General features: G+C 36.4%; 1 protein-coding gene across 2 annotated transcripts in view; it reads left to right on the top strand.

Annotated features, from left to right (window-relative positions):
* TSG101 (tumor susceptibility 101) overlaps positions 1 to 21,744 on the top strand; it is a 101,698-nt gene that overhangs the window by 45,063 nt on the left and 34,891 nt on the right. Inside the window, exons 6-7 of one of the 2 annotated variants that reach the window (XM_069073052.1) lie at positions 12,338 to 12,404; positions 18,619 to 18,713. The exons of the other annotated variant lie outside the window; for it this stretch is intronic. Of the exons in view, the coding sequence (XP_068929153.1) occupies positions 12,338 to 12,404; positions 18,619 to 18,713 (162 nt within the window). The remainder of the gene's footprint in view (positions 1 to 12,337; positions 12,405 to 18,618; positions 18,714 to 21,744) is intronic. 2 annotated transcript variants of the gene reach the window in all.

The following is a 21,744-nucleotide window of genomic DNA, read 5'->3' on the forward strand; positions in this document are numbered from 1 at the left end:
CTGTCCTTCACCAGTGGACAGTATTCACTCTGTCTGCAGGACAGTCTCAAGGCTTCTTAACCAAATGCCAGGTTCCAGGACTTCTTCAACAGGACAGTCTTTCACCAGTGGACAAATCTGGCAAAATAACATCAAAACAGACAGACAAAGTACCAGCAAAACAGCTATGTCTCCTCAGTCCTTGGCAGCTCAGGGGGCAGGTCTCAAAAGTCCAGGGCAATTCAAAGCGGCCACCAGCAATTCTCTTAGTCTCCCTCTCTCCACGAGGTGCTGCTTCCAAAAAGATCTTCAGCCTCTCTCTTGTCTCTCCAAATCTACGTCACCAGCTCCTCCCAGTTCAGGACTTTCTTTTTACATCAACAAGCCCATCCCTCAGGTGAGATTAACAAGCTCTGGGTTTTAACACAATCAATTTGAAAACCAAGCCAATACAGGGGAATCTTTAAATGCCATTACTATCACACTTGCTTGGTACATGCCACCTGTTATCACTCTTTTGTGATGCCTTGTTACTTCAGCTGACTGCTTTAATTTTTGCCCTGTCTGTGGAAGTTGGTGAATAATTGATGAAGTCTCATCCCTTCACATAGATTACTCCCCTAGTTGATGATTGTAGGGGTGTGGATAAAAGCAGAAACTGTCTAGGGGTAATGCTAAATGCCGTGGATATAAATACAAAAACAAAACTATCTGCCTTAAAGGAGCTTAGCTTCTGAATTCAATGGGATGGACAATATATGTGTAGATAAGAAATTGATATGATTTGCAGATTATTTGGGGCACTGCTGGGAGAATTAGGAAAAGCCTCTTAAATTAAAGGAGTTAGCAATTGAGCTGAACTTTAACAGAGCAAGGGATTCTGGGGAAGGAGAAAACATTCTAGGAATGGAGTATAACCTGATCAAATTCTGGGAGTTAGGAGATGGAATGTTTTATACAGAGGATATCACGTAGGCTAGTTTGACTGGACAGACATATTTTTGGCCTTCTCCCTCAGGCATCCAAAGTGGTTCCCCTTAATTCAGCAAACTTCTAAAGTTTTCTAGATTCTCTGTACAGTCTCTCTTGAGAGATGTCCAGCTGTTCCAACTCTCCAGAATGAAACTCATAGCCGTGTCTTTGAATATCACTCATTCATGGAGCATTCTGGTTGTTACAAACAAAGGAACCTCTCCTTGCTATTTTGTCATGAAAAGTACAGTCCTCAAAAGGCAGAACTCTTATGGTGCACAGCTCTGATTCTGCCTCAGTCCCAGTTTTTTCTGTTACTAAGAAAGTTAAAACGTGAAACCTTCCTTCACCTCTTCCTTGTCATCTCTTCATTTGTATTTAGTATTTAAATAGAACTAATATCTTTATGATCACAGCCCCATGGATGCCTCCCCATATGGTTTTTTTCTTTCAAAAATTTGCCATAAGGGATCCACCCAGTGGTGGCTCTTCTTTACTTTTCCTTGATGTGTTAAGGCTACCATTGCAGTATATGGGCATCCCATCAGTTATCCCTTGCCATTGCCATGTGATCGCCCCATTTACACATTTCAGTGACAAATTTACTTCCATAATCATTCAAGGGAGTTTGGCTTAAACATCTACATAGGAAAAAACAGACTAATGAAGAAAATTTTATCTAGACTGGGACATGCATTTTTATCAGACAATCTATAAAAGCTTATCTGTCAGCATCTTGGTTAGATCTTGAACGGAGTTGAACCCGGAATTAAGAAGAGAGTGATTTGAACAGGTTTTGGGAAGTTTCAGAACTCCTTTAATGACAACAAACTTTTCCCTGAAACAAATTCTCCCTTCTCTTCTGCTCCACTTTCCCTATTCCCTTTCCCTAATTACCCATATTCTATCAGTGTTGTGTGGCTGTGAGTAGTAGAAGACTTGAGTCTCAAAAACTGACCATTTAAAGCTACAGTGAAATTTATCATAGAAACTTTCTTGGAAACTATAAAAATAATTGTTTATTACTAATAACAAACCTTTCTCTAAAAACAGCATGATAGACAAGATAAGATCTTGCTTAAGTGAAATCCTCATTATAACCTCCAACTACCAGTATTTTCTATATGCAGGTTTCACAGTATTTTAGCATTTACTCTAGAGTAAGTCAAGACAATCAGCTAATTGAGGGGAAACATTCAGAAACTTATGGAAGAAAATAATGGCTTAAAAATTAGAATTGGGCAAGGAGAAGCTAATTATGTCATAAGGCACCGAAAATAATAAGATAAAGTCAAAAGAATGAAAAAATAAAGAGGGTGTGAAACATTCATTAGAAAAACAACTCACCTGGAAAACAAAGGCAAGAGGTAATATAAGACTTTGTGGACTACCTGAATGTTATATTTTAAAAAAAAAAGTCCAGACACTATAATTCAAGAAATTATTGAGGAAAAGTGCCCTGAAGTTTTAGAACTAGAGGGTAAACTAGAAATTTTTAAAATTAACAGATCACCACCTGAAGGAAATGCCAAAATGAAAACTCACAGGAACATTATAGCCAAATTTTGAAGGTCCCAGGTCAAAGAGAAAACACTACAAGTAACTAAAAACAAGAAGTTTAAATATTGTGAAGCTATAGTCAGGATACCAAGATTTAGCAGCTTCTACATTTAAATGATTTTGAAGGGCATGGAACATGATATTCTGAAGAGCAAACGAACTGGGTTTGCAACCAAGAATAATTTACCCAGCAAAGCTGAATGAATGCAGTCCTGCAAGGGTTGGGGTGGGGATATTTAATGAATTTAAAGAACTTGAAGGTATTCACAGGGAAAAAACCAGAACAGAATGGAAATTTTGACATATAAGAATCAGGAGAAACATAAGGCAAATATGAAAGACCAGTTATAAGGGATTTAATAATTTTTATATGGGAAAATGTTATCTGTAACTTTATTTTTTAAAAGCAATTGGGGTTAAGTAACTTGTTCATGATTACACGGCCAGTTATTTCTGAGTGTGGTGCTACGTATTAGAGCCCAGATTCGATCCCAGGTTATCCAGACTCTGGGGCCAGTGCTCTTACTCGCTGTGCTGCCTGGCCGCCCCGATCTGTAACTCTTAATGTTATCATTACTAGAGTAGTTTGAAAGAACATATGTAGAAGGCTTGGGGTTGAGTATGATGGTATGATCCTAAAAAAAATAAAATTGGGTAGGGAGAGGTAAAATGGAGCAATCCTCTCATATAAATGAGATGTGAATGAAAGAACTGTTAATAGTGGAAAGCAGGATGGGGTCCCAGCAGACTGGTAGTGCTAGAACCTTATACTCATTTGAACTAGGTTAAAGAGGGAGTAACATATACATCTGGAAGGATATACAAGTCTTAGCTTATGGAGAAATAGGGCAAGGGGGTAGGATAAGGGAGGGATTCTTAGAAGGGTGTGCAGATTAAGAAATAGGAAGGTAAGGGAGGAAGATAAGAGGGATTTTTTAAGGGGTGTATGTTAGGAGGTGGTAGTCAGAAGTAAATCAGAGGCATAAGGAGGGATAGGGTAAAAAGAGGGAGAGAACAATAAACAGGAAAAATAGGATGAAGAGAAATATACAACTAGTAGTTATAATTTTGAATATGAATGGGATGAATTCACCCATAAAATGGAAATTGATAGGAGAATGGAATAAAAACCAGAATCTGACAATATGTTGTTTACAAGAAACACATTTTTAAATGAGAAATATGCATAGAGTAAAAGTAAAGGGCCGGAGTATAACTTATTTATGCAGGAATAATAATCATGAACTCAAAAGTTAAAGCTAAAACAGCTGTAATTAAGACAAACAGGAAAACTACTTTATATGATAAAAGATGTCATAGATATTGAAAAAACATCAATGCTAAACCTATATGCAACAAATGCTAGAGCATTGAAATTTTTAAAGGAAAAGCTAAATGAATTAACAGGTGTAAATAGCAGAATGACAGTAGCGGGGGGCTTCAACCTTCACCTCTCAGAATTTGATAAATCTAACCAAAAAATAAATAAGAAAGACGTCAAGGAAATGAATAGTATTTTAGATAAACTTGATATGACAGAATTGGAGAGAATTGAATGGGAATAGAAAGGAATATACTTTTTCTCAGTGGTATATGGTACCTTTATGAAAATTGACCATATATAAGGACATAAAAACTTAATAGTTATATGTAGAAAAGCAGAAGTATAAAATGCATTTATTTCAGATCATAATGTAATAAAAATTATATTTAATGAGCAACTGTGGAAACAAAAAATAAAAATTAATTGAAGACTAATCTTAAAGAATAAGCAAGTCATAGAAACAACAAATAATTTTATTAAAGAAAATGCCAATTATGAGAGAACATACCAAAACCTATGGGATGCAGCAAAACAGTAGTTAGAGAAAAATTTATCCTTGAGTGCTTAACATCAATAGAGAAAGAACAGACCGGTGAATTTTTGATAGTCAGTTTTTAAAAAACAAGCTAAAAATCTATTTAAACACCAAACTGGAAATCCTAAAAATTAAAGGTGAGATTAATAAAATTAAATGTAAGAAAACCATTGAATTAAAAAATAAAACTAGGAGTTAAATTTTATAAAAACAACAATGATAACATAGATAAACCATTGGTTAATAAGATTTTTTGTTTGTTTTGGAGGGGGAAGATATAGCACTTGGGGTTAAATGACTTTTCCAAGGTCACATGGCTAGTTTTGTGTGTGTGAAGTGTCTGGGGCCAGATTTGAACTCAGGTCCTCCTGACTCCAGGGCTGGTGATCTATTCATTGTACCACCTACCTGCCCCTGGTTAATATGATTTTTAAAAAGACAAAAATCAGGGGCAGCAAAGTGGCACAGTGAGTAAGAGCGCCAACCCTGTAGTCAGGAGGACCTGGGATCGGTTCCGGCCTCAGATACTTAACACCCACACAAAAAAACTGGCCTTGTAACCTTGGGCAAGTTACTTAACCCCAATTGCTTAAAAAAAAAAAAAGACAAAAATCAGATCACTAGTAACAAAAATGAAAAGGGTAAACATACCACTAATGAAGATGAAATCAAAGCAGTTATTAGGAGATATTTTGCCCAATTATATAACAGTAAATTGAACAATTTAAGTGAAATGGAAAAATACAGAATATAAACTGCCTAGATTGGGGCAGCTAGGTGGCACAGTGAATAAAGCACCAGCCCTGGAGTCAGGAGGACCCGAGTTAAAATGCGGCCTCAGACACTTGATACACTTACTAGCCATGTGACATTGGGCAAGTCACTTAAAGCCAACTGCCCTGCCTTCCCTCCTCCAAAAAAAAGTAATAACTTTGTTACCCATTTGCCTATGCTTGATCGAATTTTTTTGTTTTATTGCTGTAGCTAGCATTTCCAGTACTATGTTAAATAGTAATGGTAATAATAATGATCTCCACAGCTCCTTTGGATTTAATTACCATCTCTGTGCCATAGTAATCCTTTCCCAATCTCTTCTGATATCTGGTCTTGCATCTACAGCTGTCTTTCAGACATCTCAAACTCAATATCCAGTAGACATCTTAAGCTCAGTATATCCAAAACTGAACCCATTATTTTTCCCTTAAACCCTCTCTCCACCTCCAGACTTCTGTGTTCCTATTGAGGATAGCACCATCCTCCAGGTCCCCAGGCTTCCAACCTAGGTGTCATCCTCGATTTCTTACTCTTTTTTATGCACCCCCTCTCCATCCAATCTGTTACTATGGCCTGTGGATTTCACTTTGCAGCATCTCTTGAATATGCTTCCCTTCTCACCTCTGATACTGTCACCAGTTTAGTGCAAGCTCTCATCATCACATGCCTGGATTATTACAATAATAGCCTGCTTTTGGGTCAGCCTGCCAGCCACCAAAGTGATTTTCCTAAATTGCATTCCAATAAACTCCAGTAGCTCCCTGTTTGCTTCAGAATCAAATAAAAAATCCTTAGTTTTTAATTTTTTTAATTTTTATTTCCAAATTTTCTCCTTCCCGCCCTTCCTCCATCCATTGACAAGCAAGACGTAACATCAGTTATACATACGAAGGCATACAAAACGTTTCCACATTGTCCAGGATATAAAAGGGAAAAAAAGCAAAAAAGAAAATAAAGTGAAAGGAAATTTGCTTCTTTCATTCAGACTCCTTATATTATAATTAACTCCCTCTTCAATCAGACCTGACTCCCTACCATGAACTCCATCTCTCAAATCTGGGCTTTTTCCTCTGGCTGAGCTCCATGCCTGGAACACTCTACCTCCTAATTTCCTATGGGCCTCCTTTAAGCCCCCACTAAAATCCCACCTTCTACAGAGAGTCGTCTTGTCATTAATTTTAGTGGCTTCATTTTAATTATTTCCTTTTAAACCCGTATATAGCTTGTTTATACATTTTTGCTTGTTTTCTCCCCCATGAAATTGTATGCTTCTTAAAGACAGAGACAGTTGTTTACTTCTTTTTGTTTATCCAGCTCATAGTAAATCCTTATTGACTGATAATAAACATCTTTGCTTTACTCTTGATTTTATTGTAAAGGCCTCTATCTTCTAGCCTGTCACCATTACAGCTAATACTGGCTCTTGGTTTTGATAGATAATTACATATTGTTATAAGGAAAGCTCTCTTTATTTCTGTGCTTTCTAGTGTTTAGTCTAGTGCTTTCTAGCAAGACTGGGTGTTAAATTTTCTCAAAAGCCTTTTCTGCACCTAATGATGATCTTTGATTTTTATTTTTTTGTTACTTGTATTATGCTATGTTATAATTTTCATACTATTAAGCCAACCATGCATTCTTGGTATAAATCTAGCATGGTCATGTTGTATAATCTTTGTGATAACATTATTCTAATCTCCATGCTATTTATTTTACTTAAATTTCTATCTCTTTTTTGACTTTCCCAAGTTTAGGTATCAGGACTTCTATTTGTGTCATAGGAATTTGGTAGGACTTTTTCTTCTTCTATTTTTCAAATGTCTTGTAGTATTAGACTTAATTATTTTTTTAAGTGTTTGGTAAAATTTGCTTGTAAAGTTATCTGGTGCTGTGATTCCTTAGGAGTTCAGTTTTTTTTTTTTCCTTCAATTGGGTTAGTTAAGTACTTTGTTGCCTGTTCTCTAAATTTGGGCAATTTATATTTTTGTGAATAGTCATTTATTTCATTTAGCCTGTAACTCCAAATTCTTACTCCCTAATCCAATGGCTTTTTGTTGTTGTTGGGTTTTGTTTTATTATTTTTTACTTTTGATTTCCAGAATTTCTTTTTTGGTGCTGCATTAGGAGTTTTTGATTTGTTGGATTTCTAAGGTGGTTTTTGTTGTTGTTTGTTTTGATCTGCTCTTTTCTCTTTTATTCTCTTATTCTCCATGCCTCTTTATTCTAATCTGAGAATAATAGGGCTCTTTAATCCATAGGAATATAATATATAGACTTTTAATACTTTTTTGGTAACTTGGGACATATTAAGTGAAAATATTGCCTATTTTGTTGACTCAAACCAGTAGCCTTTCAAACAAAAAAAATGTAAAAGATCTTAAATCAAAAGAAAATTTACATAGCTATCATTGGATAAATTCTCCCCGGAATAAAAAATTATCTCTTAGCATGCTGTATTAGTGAGTCCTCTGTATTCTGCTCAATGAGATTTAAGCTTTAATTCTTGACTTTAACATACTGTGACTGTGTAAGGGTCCTAACTCTTCTGTCTCAGTTTCCTTATCTAAAGAATAAGGATATTTCTTTGCTAATTTCATACCTCTTATGAAAAAAGTACAAATACATTTATATTTGTAAATCTTAAGGTACTTTGTAAATATTAATTATAATTATTAAACAAAATTTTCTCTAAAACAGCATGATAGACCTTTATCTTAAGTTAAATCCCCACTATTAAAATATAGTGTCTAGGGGCGGCCAGGTAGCACAGCAAGTAAGAGCACCGGCTCCAGTGTTGAGAAGACCTGGAGGTCGAATCCCGGGCTCAGACACTTAGCACCCACCCAGAACCTTGTAACCTGGCCGTGTAACCTTGAGCAAGTTACTTAACCCCAATTGCTTAGGGGCGGCCAGGTGGCTTGGGAGTAAGAGTACCGGCTCCAGTGTTGGGACGACCTGGAGATCGAATCCCGGGCTCAGACACTCAGCACCACACCCAGAATTAACTGGCCGTGTAACCTTGAGCAGGTTACTTAACCCCGATTGCTTAAAAAAAAAAATAGTGTCTATTTCACCAGATGGCTTGTGAAAATCTAGTTCTTGGAGGCAGCAAAGTATATTTACTGTGAACTTAGATTAAATGCTGTTCTGATAATATATAATGTATACTGGATTACCACTCTCAGTCACTGACAGGATAGCCATCAGGTGATAAATTATTTGGCTGTGGCAACATATAGGACTATAAAGTGGCTCTTGATTCTGTGCAGCTCCCATCTGATTCCTTGGAGACAGTGGTACCAAAGGAGAAGGAAGAAGACTGAGAATCAGTTTTTAGACTGTATAAAAATATTAGTTTCATATTAATTTCTTAAGTGTGAAATCTTAACTATTTAGTATATACTCCAGACTGTGCAGCATATAAATGTCACATCTATATTAACATTATAAATAAAATTTCAGTTCATAAGGAAGTTACAGTTAAATGAAAGGACAGTGGGTACCTTCTCCTAGAAGTGAATAAAGAAGTTGGTACAGCTGGTTTCTCCTAAAGGCAACAAGAAGCCTTTCTTTAGAAATTTAGTCACCTTACATTGCAAGGGAGTGGGAGTATATTGTAGTACTTATCATGAATAGATAGAAAATGACCACTATTAAAATAATTATAGCTTATGTACCAGTATCTGCTGTGGAAGGAGCAGACATTTTTCAAAATACTCAACAGGATTCTCTACTCTAAGACAGCATGACTTCATTGTGAAGGTGGTCATCACAGGACAGTTAATTTATACATGGAAAAATATATTTCAAGATTAAGAAACGAGGGACGGCTAGGTGGCACAGTGAATAGAGCACCAGCTGTGGAGTCAGGAGGACCTGAGTTCAAATGTGGCTTTAGACACTTAACACACACACAAACACACAAACTAGCCGTGTGACCTTGGGCACTTAATCCCAATTGCCTTGCCCTCCCCCTCCAAAAAGTAAAAAAAAAAAAATAAATAAAAGATTAAGAAATGAAAGAGCCTAAAAATTTGTATGACATCTATAATTCACGCATACCTAATTTGAGAAGAGGATAGATGCATAGGGGAAACAACAAACAACATCACAAAAAATGGAATTTACTGTATTTAGACACAATAAAATGACTAATTACTGATATAAAATTCCTTTCAGAATCAGTTATGTACATTTACTGGCTAATGCAAAGTTCAGAAATCAAATTAGAGAAAGAAATAAGACAGTATTTGTTTGAAGCTTCAACCTAATTTATTTAAATGAATTGTTGATGCTAAAAAAAAAAAAAGAAATAGGTGAAAATTAAGATGCTGGTTTCCTATATCACCAGCCCTTAGAAAGAAGTCCAAGCAGCATAAAACACTTAAAATGAGGAAACCTAAAGAACCCATAAATAATAGCTAATGGTTCTATTGCCTTTTAAGTTTACAATAGCTTTACATATATTGTCTCATTTGATCTTTCAGTCTACCAAGAACTCCCTGTTCTTCCTACTTCTGTAACTCCCTTCCTCTCAGGATCTATGGCCCAATTTTCTCCTCTTTTGCTCCACTATCAGAAAAAGATGGTCTTTCTTTCCAAGGCCACTTCTATGCTTGGACCTTTGATCCAATCTTCTCTCCACATAATCCTTATAAACCTACCCAGATCTCCATATTTTAAAAAAAAACACACACAGAAAGATCATTTGACCCTGTGATGCATCCCCATCAAGCCATTATCCTGTATTCCTTACATCCTACTCACTACTCATCCCCTAGCAGGTCTGATTTCTAGTCCCTTGATAGCTGAAACTTGTTCTCCTTTTAGTTATCAGTGATCAGTTAAATCCAGTGACTTTTCCCCCACAGCCAATTTTGACCCCTCTGGCCTCTAACACTTACCTTACCTTCCTAGATAACTTTCTTTTAATTTTTTTGTGACCCTGTTTTCTTTTTTTTTTTTTTAAGTAATCGGGGTTAAGTAACTTGATCAAGGTTACATGGCCAGTTATTTCTGGGTGTGGTGCTGAGTGTCTGAGCCCGGATTTGATCCCCAGGTCATCCCAACATTGGAGCCGGTGCTCTTACTCACTGAGCCACCTGGCCGCCCCTAAGCAATTGGGGTTAAGTAACTTGCGCAAGGTTACACGGCCAGTTGTTTCTGGGTGTGGTGCTGTGTGTCTGAGCCCGGATTTGATCCCCAGGTCATCCCGACACTGGAGCTGGTGCTCTTACTCACTGAGCCACCTGGCCGCCCCTAAGCAATTGGGGTTAAGTAACTTCCGCAAGGTTACATGGCCAGGTGTTTCTGGGTGGGTGCTAAGTGTCTGAGCCCGGATTTGATCCCCAGGTCATCCCGACACCGGAGCCGGTGCTCTTACTCGCTTTGCTACCTGGCCGCCGCAGTGACCATGTTTTCTTCAGGTTCTGCTACCTGTCTGATCATTCCTTCTCATGTGGTGAATTACATACATCCTTATGCCATTCACTCTGCAAAAGTAGACTGGGATTTTCTCCCTGAGCATCTCCATCTCCTGATTTCTTCAGGTCCCAACTAAAATCCCAATCTTGTACAAGAAATTTTTCCCTATCCCTCTTAATGCTGATGCCTTCCCTCTGTTCATTATCTCCGATTTACCATCTCTGTTTCCTGTTAGTACATGGTTGTTTTCATATTTTCTCATATATTAAATTGAGCTCCTTGTTGCCTCCCTGACTGGTGTGCCTATTGTAAAGGATACTGATGGAAAACTGAGCAGTATCACCTTACTAAAATTAAAAAGGATGGATGAGAAAACAAATTTGGAAAATTTTGTGTGAGACTCAGTTAAAGTCAAATGATCTTTGGACCCTTTGTAGATAAAACTAGAAGGAAAACAGCAGGTAAACAACAAAATGTAAAATATTTTCTAGCAGCACCACATTTGAAATCTAACACCTTAGTAGAACAGTGTGTTTTATGAGGAAGGATAAATGGCACATAAGAAGTTAAAGTTCAGAAAAGTGTCTGGTCCTGATCAAGTTAGGTACCAAAAAGAAAATCCATGATAGAAGCATTTTCTTTCAAAACAGGATGAATCTAAAAAAGGAATTAAAAATTTAAAGCACAATATCGTTATTCCCCAAAGATACCCATGAAGATATTATCCATGTATGATCTGTGCTGAGAAAATAACATAGATAAATAAGACATGATCTCTGCCACGATGACCTTACAATTTAGTAAGGAACTTATTTGCTATTCACCTGTGAATTGTCTATATTTGCCCTATTTGACATCCTGAGTATGAAGATAAAGATATTAAGAAAACTCACTAGGGCTATTGGAGCTAAATTTTTAAAAATATGAAAATTGAATGCCCCAAAGCATAATTTCTAGTCTGTACTGAGTCTGGTCTGCCCCCTTGCCTTTAGGCTTAGCATGTTCCACAATTTTGCCAATGTCAGTAGATATATTTTTAGAGCTTGTAAAAATATACTTTCAACTTGCTTTGTTTGTAACTTTAATAATAATAGCAGTAGACTACGTTTCTTTAGTTGATATGATAGAAGCAAATTATGTATATCATTTCTTTATAGTATGATATACAAATTATGTTAGTAATGAAAAACAACTGTCTGTTTTACCTATTCCATAGCTGTGTATACAAACATATGGTAATATATGTAAAAGTACTTTGTAGCTATACAGTTTTACCAAAAAAAAAAAAAAAGCTACTATTATAAAATCAGGCTAATTTTTTAATAGCTTACTAGTAACCAGAGGAGGGCAATACAGCTTTCCTTTAAACTGAGCCAGCTCCAGCTTCAGGTTTGGGTAATTTTCAGAAGGATAGTAAGAGTCCTTTAGAGTAAAAGCTAACTATAAAGTTGTGTGGCTCAGGATTCTTCTCTTGCTTGAACTGGTTATGGTGATCTGTAATAATATAAAAATTCATGATATATTAGGAATCACTTTTTAAATGTTTTATGCTATTTTTTGTTATAGATGAGGTAGCTATCAGAACTTTTTAATTTGTAAGTACTAACAGCTTGAATTAAAGGATTGATTTTTCTTTGTCATGGGGATTTTATGTTTTGTTCTGTTTTTATCATATATGAAATTTTGTCTTGATTGGGGAGTAATTTATATGTGTTGTTCAGATACTATTCGATGTTTATTTTGATATTAAGAAGTGTTTAAATTGTGTTTAGCTTCCTATATGCCAGGTATGCCAAGTGGAATGACTTCATACCCGCCTGGACACCCTCCCAATCCCAGGTAATAAAAGATCAATATTAATTTTGTCAAAGTAATAATTGTTAGTTAATATGTGCTAAGTTAGGAAAGATTTGATATAGGCCTAAACCTATTTGATCAGTGTAAACTAGTTGTTGCATGTTACCTAGATTTAATTAAAATGGAGCCTTTTCTCTCCCTGGGGAAATGCTGTGCTTCATAAAGGAAGGAGAAGATGGGGTAATGATTGTTGGGGTTTTTTAATACTTAGAAGAGACTCAGTCTGTTTTCCTATTAATATTGAATGGGAATACTATACATTTTTTTCAAAGGAAGCAAGTCTTTAGTTTCTAAGAATGATTTACTTTTTTAAAACTATTATAAATTCTTATGATCCCTGCCAGTGGTTTATATGCAACATCTTTAGGAACTTTTCTCTGGTATTTATTGAGCATTCATTACGTTATCTAAATATGCAATAGATTCTAAGCCATAAATACTCATATTTGCATCTTTTGTCATTTAAATCTAGATCTATTGAACAACAGAATCTTTAGTCCCACCTTCCTCTTTCCACTTTTATCCAAATTGCTGGGCTATTGGCTCATCCCATTAGATTTTCTGACTTGAATTTTGATCCCATGGATAATCCCTTCTTTTGTTCATTTTCCTTACTTCCTGACCTATCTTACGTTTTTTCCTCCGCATTATAACTCCATTCCATAGAGGTCATAGAATTTAGAGCTAAAAGAGACCAAGATCATCTAGTCCAACTCACCTTAAGGAGGAGAAAACTGAGACCCAGAGAGATTAAGCAGATTGCCTGTGGTCACGAGGTTAGAAGTAGCAGAGTAAGGAACTACTTACAAATCCAATACTTTTTCATCTATAGCATGCTATCTGTTCACTTCTGTCACCTCAACTTTCTGTGGGGTATCTCTTGTCACATGGTCCTGCAGACAGGTTTTGCATATCATCCTACATTACTCTCACTCACTGTTGATGAGGTGTCTTGGATAAATAAAATCCACAAATGATACCTAGAATGAGATTTGAGAATAAGCCTCCTCTTACATCAAGCCTTTACCAAAGGTCATTTTGGATTAGACTCTGACCTCACACTAATAGACAGCAAAAACCATGGTTTGATAGTCCATAAGCAAAATAAATATTTTAAATTTGATGTTAAGACATCTTAACTTTTATTTCCCAATGTCCTCTTCTCAGTAGAAATATGTAAAGGTCTTTGAGAAGATTATAGACCTGAAGGGAGTTTCCTTAATTCTTTTTATTTCTCAACACCATTATTCATCCTCCTTTCCTTCCTCTGAGGGAGAGGAAGTATCACTACTTCCTAAGGCAAATTCCTGCTAACTATATCCTTGATCCCATTTCCTCTAAGACCTTGCTCTGTTGCTCCATTTTTTAACACAACTTCCGTTTTTTCCTTTTTACTGTGCTTCACACTCCCATCCCCCCTCCAAAAAAAAAATAATGGTCTTCTCAGTCCTCAAACATTTGGTGGATTAATCCTTATTCCAGCTGGGTAACATGCCATTTCTCATTTATTTTTAATAGCCAGACTTTTAAACAGTTGTCCAAATGGTTCAACTGCCCTATTCTTTTTGACTAGTTGTTATATGGTTTCCATTCTGACAACTGGAACTGAAATTATCTCTTAAATTCACACATAATTTCTTAATCAGTGATCTAGTGTAATTTGTTGTCTCTTACCATCTCCTTTAACCTCCTAACTAGAAAGTGTTCAAAAAACAGTTTTTCCTCTAAGACCTGGATTTGAATTTTTGATTCCTGTTGACTCCTTGTGTAATTTTAGTCAAGTTACATAACTTCTGTGAGCTTTGGCTTCTCTGTCTGTAAATTAAGAGGGCTGTTCTGCAGTATCTCTGAGGGCCTTTATAACTAATTCCTATACTTCTGTGAGCCTTCCTCTGACTTCACTATTTTAATCAATGATACCACTCAGTCTTCAGTGCTTCTCATATCCATTTATTACAAGTCTTGATGATTCTTCCACAATATCTCTTGCATTAGCCTTCTCTTCTGTTCTCATTCCCATCACTTAATAGATTTGCTTTCATCTGGACTGTGACTGTACTCCCTGTATATATACAGATATTCCTATCTCCATTCCTCCCTCTCCTCTTCAGATTGTTCTCTAGTCTGCTGTTAGATGTATCTTCTTTATTGGCCAACTTGGTCATGTCATCCTTCTGTTCAGATCTTCCCTGTGGCCTACCAAATAAAGTTCAGACTTCTTTTCCTATTCAAGACCTATGATCTGGAGCCACTCTACTTTTCTAGTCTTAGATCATATTCCTCCCTTTCATATAAGCAAGATTAGACTTGTTTTGCTTGACCCTAAAGGGCAAAAATAGTACCAGGGGATAGAAGTTATGGAGAGGGGATTGTGGCATGAAAAATTTAATAAAATGATCCAAAGATATTTGGAAACATTTGCTTCTGTGATTTTAAAGACAGGAGTTTTCTTGTGTTGTTGTTAATGATGGTGATGATGATTTTGGTTCTTTATGGGCAAATTTATAATATGGCAAACTTCTAAAAGTTTTAGTTGTAGTTAATCTCACCCAGCATATTGTCCTGGTTAAATGAAGTAGTAGCCCTAGTTATGTATTGTGTGATGGTAAGATCACATCTTAAATAACATAGAGATTGTCAACAATAGCTAATATGGTGAGGGGTCTATAAACAATATCATTAAAAGTATTCGAAGGTACTGAGGAAGCTGGAGAGATCAGAAGCTATATGGAGAGAGGTTTTGTGTTTTTTTTTAATGTATTTTTATTATAGGCTTAGTGACAAGACTATAAGTATAAACCTAGTTAAATTCATAAAGGGTCTTCATCAACCCCTATAACCATCATTGAAAGGAAAAAGTCCTTGTTAAGAGGGGGCCCACCTTCCCCATCACCACCAGCAACAACTGCTACCAACAGTCAGGTAGGCACAGAAGCCTGGGACCTGGCAGCACCCCCCAGACCACCACTGCTACTTCCAGCCCAGCCTTCAGCTATTATTCCAGAGAGGCAGTTGTTACGGAGAAGGGCCTAGCCATAACTATCACCTGCTGCATACACAGAACAGGCCAACCAGCTTAGCTGAAGTAGCAAGGCAGCCAGAGAGAGAAAGAGAGGGAGGGAGGGAGCATGTGCCAGGCCAAGTCAAGCCACCACCACTGCCTTGACCACTGTCTTTTCTCACATCCTGATGGAGGCAAGGGCCTTGGAAATGACAATTTGCAGCCATCATCCTGGGAAGCAGCCCCTGTGAGGTGCAGGCTGAAGCTCTTGCAGGTGCTTCAGCCACTGCTATTGAAGACAAAAGAAAATGTTTGCCTTCAAGAATTTAGCACTATCAAATGGTTTAGCATCAAAAACTGATAGTATTTTATCAATAGAAACAGTATTGAAGAGAAATTACTATCCACTTGGCTGCTGCACCCTAAGAGCCATAGGACATTTCTGTCTGATTGGAAGGTAAAACCTTCCATATGTGTTGTCCTTTCCTTTGATCCATGGAGAGCTTGTTGAGAGCAAGGAGTGTATTAGTTTTCTGTTGGTCATCACCAGTACTTTAGCACAGTCTATTGCCACATAGCAAGCACTTAATAAATGCTTTAGATTCATTTACTCAGTCACAGGTTCCTAAAGAGCAAAAGTATTCATTTAGATACTGTTGATTAGATGCTGAGATTGAGAGGTACTGAAGGAGACTAAAAGATAGCAAAGACAGCTCTTTTCCTTTATATAGCTTGCAGTTGGAACTGTTGTGTTCAAAAGAGGTCTACCACATTTCTGTGTTGTTCCAAAGAATACAACAGTAAAAGTTAATTTTATCTCAGTTGTAAAAAAGGGACTTTTAATATTCCAGCAATGGGATGAGCTGCCTCATGAAGTAGTTTCCTTGTCATGGGAAGTAGAATGTGAAAAAACAATCTCTTATGGATGCTGGAGAAAGAAAATTTCTTTCTTGCAAAGGAAATTGGTCTACATTAGTATTGTCAAACATAAGGATCCCTGCCTGCTGCATATTTGACTTAGAAAAACAGCTATTAACTTTATCCTTGTTCTGTTATTTATTTTGTTAAATATTTACCATTTACATTTATTCAGCCACACTGGAGAGTACTGCCTTCTGTCCACAAATGAAACTTATAGTTTAAATTTTCTCTACCATCCTTTCATACAATAAGAGTGAATATATGTGTCCACAAGAGATCTATGAACTTTGTGCCAAGTGCCAAGCTAAATGCTGGGTGACACAAAGGAAAAGGAAACAGTCTCTACCCTAAAGGAGGGAAACTACATATACAATAAAAAGTTTATGCACAGTACATAGAAAGCATATGTGTGGTAACTTTAGAGACAATTAGACACTAGTGTCTGGGGGAACTAGCTGAGCTTTTAAGAATTTACATATGTTCTCAAAGAACTTACATTCTTTGAGGGGAGATAACTTTTACATGTATAATTATATAAATAAAATGCAAAGTAGTTTAGGGAGGTTATTAGCATTTGGGGAGATTAGAAAAGTCTTATTGTAGCATTCTGTGCTTGAAATGAGACTTGAGTGAAGGGATTCTATGAGTCAAAAGTATCTAGGGAGTGGCATCCAGTGCAAAGCCTAGGAGCATGAGATAAAATTCTAGTGTGAGGAACAAAAAATAGGCCAGTTTGATTGTAATTCCAGATAAGAAGCAGTATATAAAGGGGTGGGAAAGCTAGGTCCGGATTAGATTGTAAAGGGCATTAAAGCCAAAGGGCTTCATTCCAGAGGCATTGAGGTGCCACCGGAATTTATTGTTTCAAAGGATGGCCACTCTGTGGAAAATGGATCAGAGTAGGGAGGAGCTTTAGGCGTTTAGATGAGTTTGGAGGCCTTTGCAAAATACTAAGCTGGATCTGATAAGGGCCAACCGGAACCTAGGTGTATTGACTGTGTAAGCCCAGAGAAGGGGATAATGAATTTGAGCTGTATTGTAGAAATAGAATTGACAGTTTGGGGCAATTGATTGAATCTGTAGGGAAAGGAGAGTTAAGAGTTGATACTAACTCAGACTGGAAAGATAAGAAGTGGCCAGGTTATGAAGGGCTTTAAAAGCCAAATATGATTTTATATTTTATTTTTCAGGCAATAAGCCACTTACGTGCCGTGAAGTTCTTAGAGTTTATTGATTGGGGTTAGGGGGGATGACATGGAGTAGGGAGTAACTTGAGCCAAGAAAACTAACCAGCAGGCTTTTTCAGTAGTCCTGGCGTAAGACAATGAGGGCCTAAAAACCACTAGGCGGGGGGGCAGTGTAGAAAGATAGAGATGGTAGGTTTGGGAACTGATTGGATGTGGAGAGTGAGAGACAGTGAAAACTCAAACATGGCACCTTGATGATTGTGAGCCTTTGTCTCAGAGGATGATGGTACCCTTAACAGGAATATGGAAATTAGAAGGGGGCGGGGCTTTAGGGGAAAGAAGATAAGTTCACTTTTGGAAATGTTGAGTTTGAGATGTCTAGTAGGCAGTTGAAGATTCAAGATTGAACTGTGGAGGTCAGGAAAGACTTTTAGAGCAGATTAAGATTTAGCTTAAAACTTCTTCCATGTTTTTTTTTTAAGGAGTTAAAAGAAACTGGCAGCCCTTATCAATTTTCTTTAGAATTTTTTTTCTAAAACTTAACTTGCTTTGTTTAGAAATCAAACCATATGGGTGGTACATGGTTGAAGCATTTAATATTTGCTTATGATTGAACCCAAAGTAGCCTAATAAATCTAATAATTATTTAATGACCTAATTTAGGGAAGTAACCAACATGAAATTTGTTTTCCTTTAAAAAAAAAAATATTTTCAGATGTCTTTTGTTTTAACATCACACTCATTTTTAAATATATCACTCCTTACTTCCTTTACCCAGTAATCCCTCCCTTATAGCACAGTTTGAAAAAGAAATAACAAAGTTAATTCTGAAAAATTAACTAATACATTTAGTCATGTCTGTCAATACATACAATATTTCACACCCATTCTACTCCATCTCATTATTGAAAGGATTGAATTCCAACATAGAATTTTCACAAGATTGTGCAAATAATGAAATAGAGCTTGACTTTGTAAGTTTACTCATTACTTAAATTTAAAGTGGAAAATTGACCTATGTATATATAAATTGCTAAAACTATATGTTGTCATAATATTTACTCTGACGCTTTTTTTTCTTTTAAAGTGGTTTCCCAGGTTATCCTTACCCACCACCTGGTGGACAGTACCCTCCAACCACAAGTTCACAATACTCTTCTCAGCCTCCTGTGACCACTGTTGGTAAGTACCCTTGAAAATCTTTATTTTTGTTTTCTATTATAAATGGTAACTTCATGTATGGGTATGTTATGAATTTTTTTTTAAACAATAGCCTTTTTAGTAGAAAATTTCAGTGGTAAATGACCCTTTTCCAAAATAATTTAATTCTATGTGGATCAGCCCACTTTTAGTTATAAACAATCCTGTTCTTTTTCATATTGTGTTAGGTATTTTGGGAACTCAGATTCTGAGTTTGTTGGTAATGAGTATTACTAGTATGGAAAAAGTACATTTGAGAATTAAAGGTGGCATTGGTTAATGTGGGTGTCAGGTAAAAATTACTTAAACAGTGAGATATTTTAGTGAACTAGTAGATTTTTTGTGTGTTTTTTTAAATCTATTTTATAGCATGATATAATAAAAATTTCTTGTAACACAAGTTTTCTTTCATTCAGAATATTAGGAGGAAAAAAAAGAATATTAGTAAATGGGTTTCTAGTCCATTGTAGTTTGTGAATGTTAGAACTGGTAAATACATCCGAACCTCTGTACTATTTGTAATACAAATGTGCTTTAGGCATTAAAATTCTAATGACTTGCTCTTTTTTTCCCTTTCAAATATGATCTTGTCCCTACTTTACCTGTATGTTGTTTTGTAGCACAATTTAGAAGGATTGGTAGGAATTACAAGGTAAATGTGAATTCCAGTTGTATCTTCGTCATTGATTCATTGACCTTAGCAGTAAATACTCTTATCCTTTTTTCTGGATTGTCCTTCAGTACATCAAGGACCTGTATTTTGTCTGTATGAGTATTCCTTATCCCAACATAAGTCACAGCCTTTCTATAATTTATTAAATGATCTCTTGAGAGTTTTGGTGGACAGGCAATTTATCACCTTGCAGCTAACCTAAAGATGAGTGTCTCTGTACTGAAACGGACTGGTCTTCATACATTCTATCCCTAAGCAAGTATTTGGAGCCTTTCTTGTTTATATTTTGATGAAATAGCCTTTGAGAACCTAGGGTGAACAGTGGCATAAGTCATTGAATTTAGGTTGTTGATCAAAGGAATTGATCTGTCTAATAAGATGGTAATAATCAATAATTAACAAGATGTTAATAATTGCTATCCCTCTCTATTTTTGAGATATTAGTACAATATTATACTGGAACACTTGTCATTTGGGGTTGGTGATTAGAAGGTAAATTTAATTTGAGTAAAGCACTGTTTCAGAAAAAGGCAGGAATTTTATTTTCTAAGGGTAAGAGTTCAGTATTTTTAAGGCTAAAACAAATTTAACCCTTTTGTGAGAGTTAGGCATTATGACATATGTCTGTAAGTCCCTGCTACTAGGAAGGAATACTTCATTCAGGAGCCCTGGGATGGAAGTGGGGCTAAAGCTGATTGATATCTGCACTAAGTGCAACACTACTAGTCTGGAAACCCCCAAGGGGCCAGGTCACCAAGCCACCTCAGGAGAAGAAAACCCATCCAGTTCAAAAACAGTAGGTTAAAGTTTCCATGTCAGTCAGCAGTGGGGTGGATGAGATAGGGAAACCCAGTCTCACAAACAAGCAAAAAAATAGCACCCTATTTTGAAAGGAATTTAGGACATCTTGTAATACATTTATTCTTTTCAATTTTTTCCAGTGCTTGTTTAACTCTGGAATTTTGTTAGTGATATTTTTGTGATTATGCTATGTAAAGCAAGTAATCATACTTTAAAACTGATTGGAATAAAGAATAGCAGAATTCTGGAAGCATATTTTGAATATTAACATTCACAGATAGCTGATAACATTAGCTTGATGCCATGAAAATAATCAGTTATTTTTAGTTCTTGTTGAAGCTCAGCACAAGGCATGGTTGATGGTTTATATAGGTGCTGTGGTTGAAGACACCAGAGGGAATATATCTGTTTTTGAAGGACCTTATTCTGAGGTGCCTATAGTTGCTGATGAGGCTAGTGGTCTTATATATCTAAATTGATGTTGCCCTAAAGGACCTCTTCTTTTTACTGTCTAAAATCAGGATGGTACAATGAATAAAGGGAATTCAGTCTGTTATCTGAGAAAATGAAAAGAGCTGGCCCTGAAAGGCATTTGGACTAAATATTGAGGGTTCATTCAATGACCCTGTTCATTGAAGTTTTTTTTAAGTATTCATAGAAGACCAAGTGGTTATTTCTAGCATTTCCTTTAGTAGCATTTACAATGCCTGGGCAGTAATTTTACACAAGTCTAATTCACACATTTAAAGTACCAACTCTTGACTTTCTAGTACAGTAAAGAGTTGACTTGGCCATGAATACAGATGTCTGGTAAAGGAAAGAGTTATCACACTTGGTGTGATGAGCCTGATTGGGCAGTTGGAATAATACTTTAATAAATTTGTTTTGTTCTTTAGGGGATGGGGGACCTTATCATCTATGAATAATCTTTTCCCCCCAAAGCCATTGTAAGACCAAGTATGTTTTAGGACATCATCCTTGCAGGTGACTACCAAAAATGTATTCCACTGGAAGATCAGCCATAAAGGATGTGGAACTTGGATTACTTTCCTTAAATTTTCTATCCAGTGCAGGCATTGTTTACCAGCAAAAGCATCTGAAGGAAGGTAAACTTTTCTTGATACCTGTGGATGAAACGTAAATAAAATTTAAGTTTATGCTTCTCCAGATTATGTGGTGTACTTTTTTTTTAAACAAATGGAATTCTTTAAAAAGGATTGGGAATACAGCTTTGCCAGAATATAAAAGAAAATAAGATTATAAGTTTAGTACTACTAGGCCACAATCACATTAAAAAGATTTGAGTTCAGGAGAAAACATTAATACTTGTTTGTGTTCTCTTAATAGCAGATGCCAGAAGAATGCAGAAGCAGGTATGGATTTGTGGTCATTCGTATGTTTTCTGGGCAGAAAAACGGGCACTCAAGAGAAGCTTTGGTCCACAGCTGGGCATTCGAGTGGAGGATGCCAAACTCCACTGGCTAGGAAAGAGTGGCATGATGTGGGATCAGTTAATACCCACCTTGATTCATGCACGGC

The sequence above is a fragment of the Petaurus breviceps genome, unplaced genomic scaffold (genome assembly GCF_028583685.1).
Source record: "Petaurus breviceps papuanus isolate PSGF00001 unplaced genomic scaffold, PetGlider_PUasm1.0 140, whole genome shotgun sequence".
NCBI classification, from domain to species: domain Eukaryota; kingdom Metazoa; phylum Chordata; class Mammalia; order Diprotodontia; family Petauridae; genus Petaurus; species Petaurus breviceps.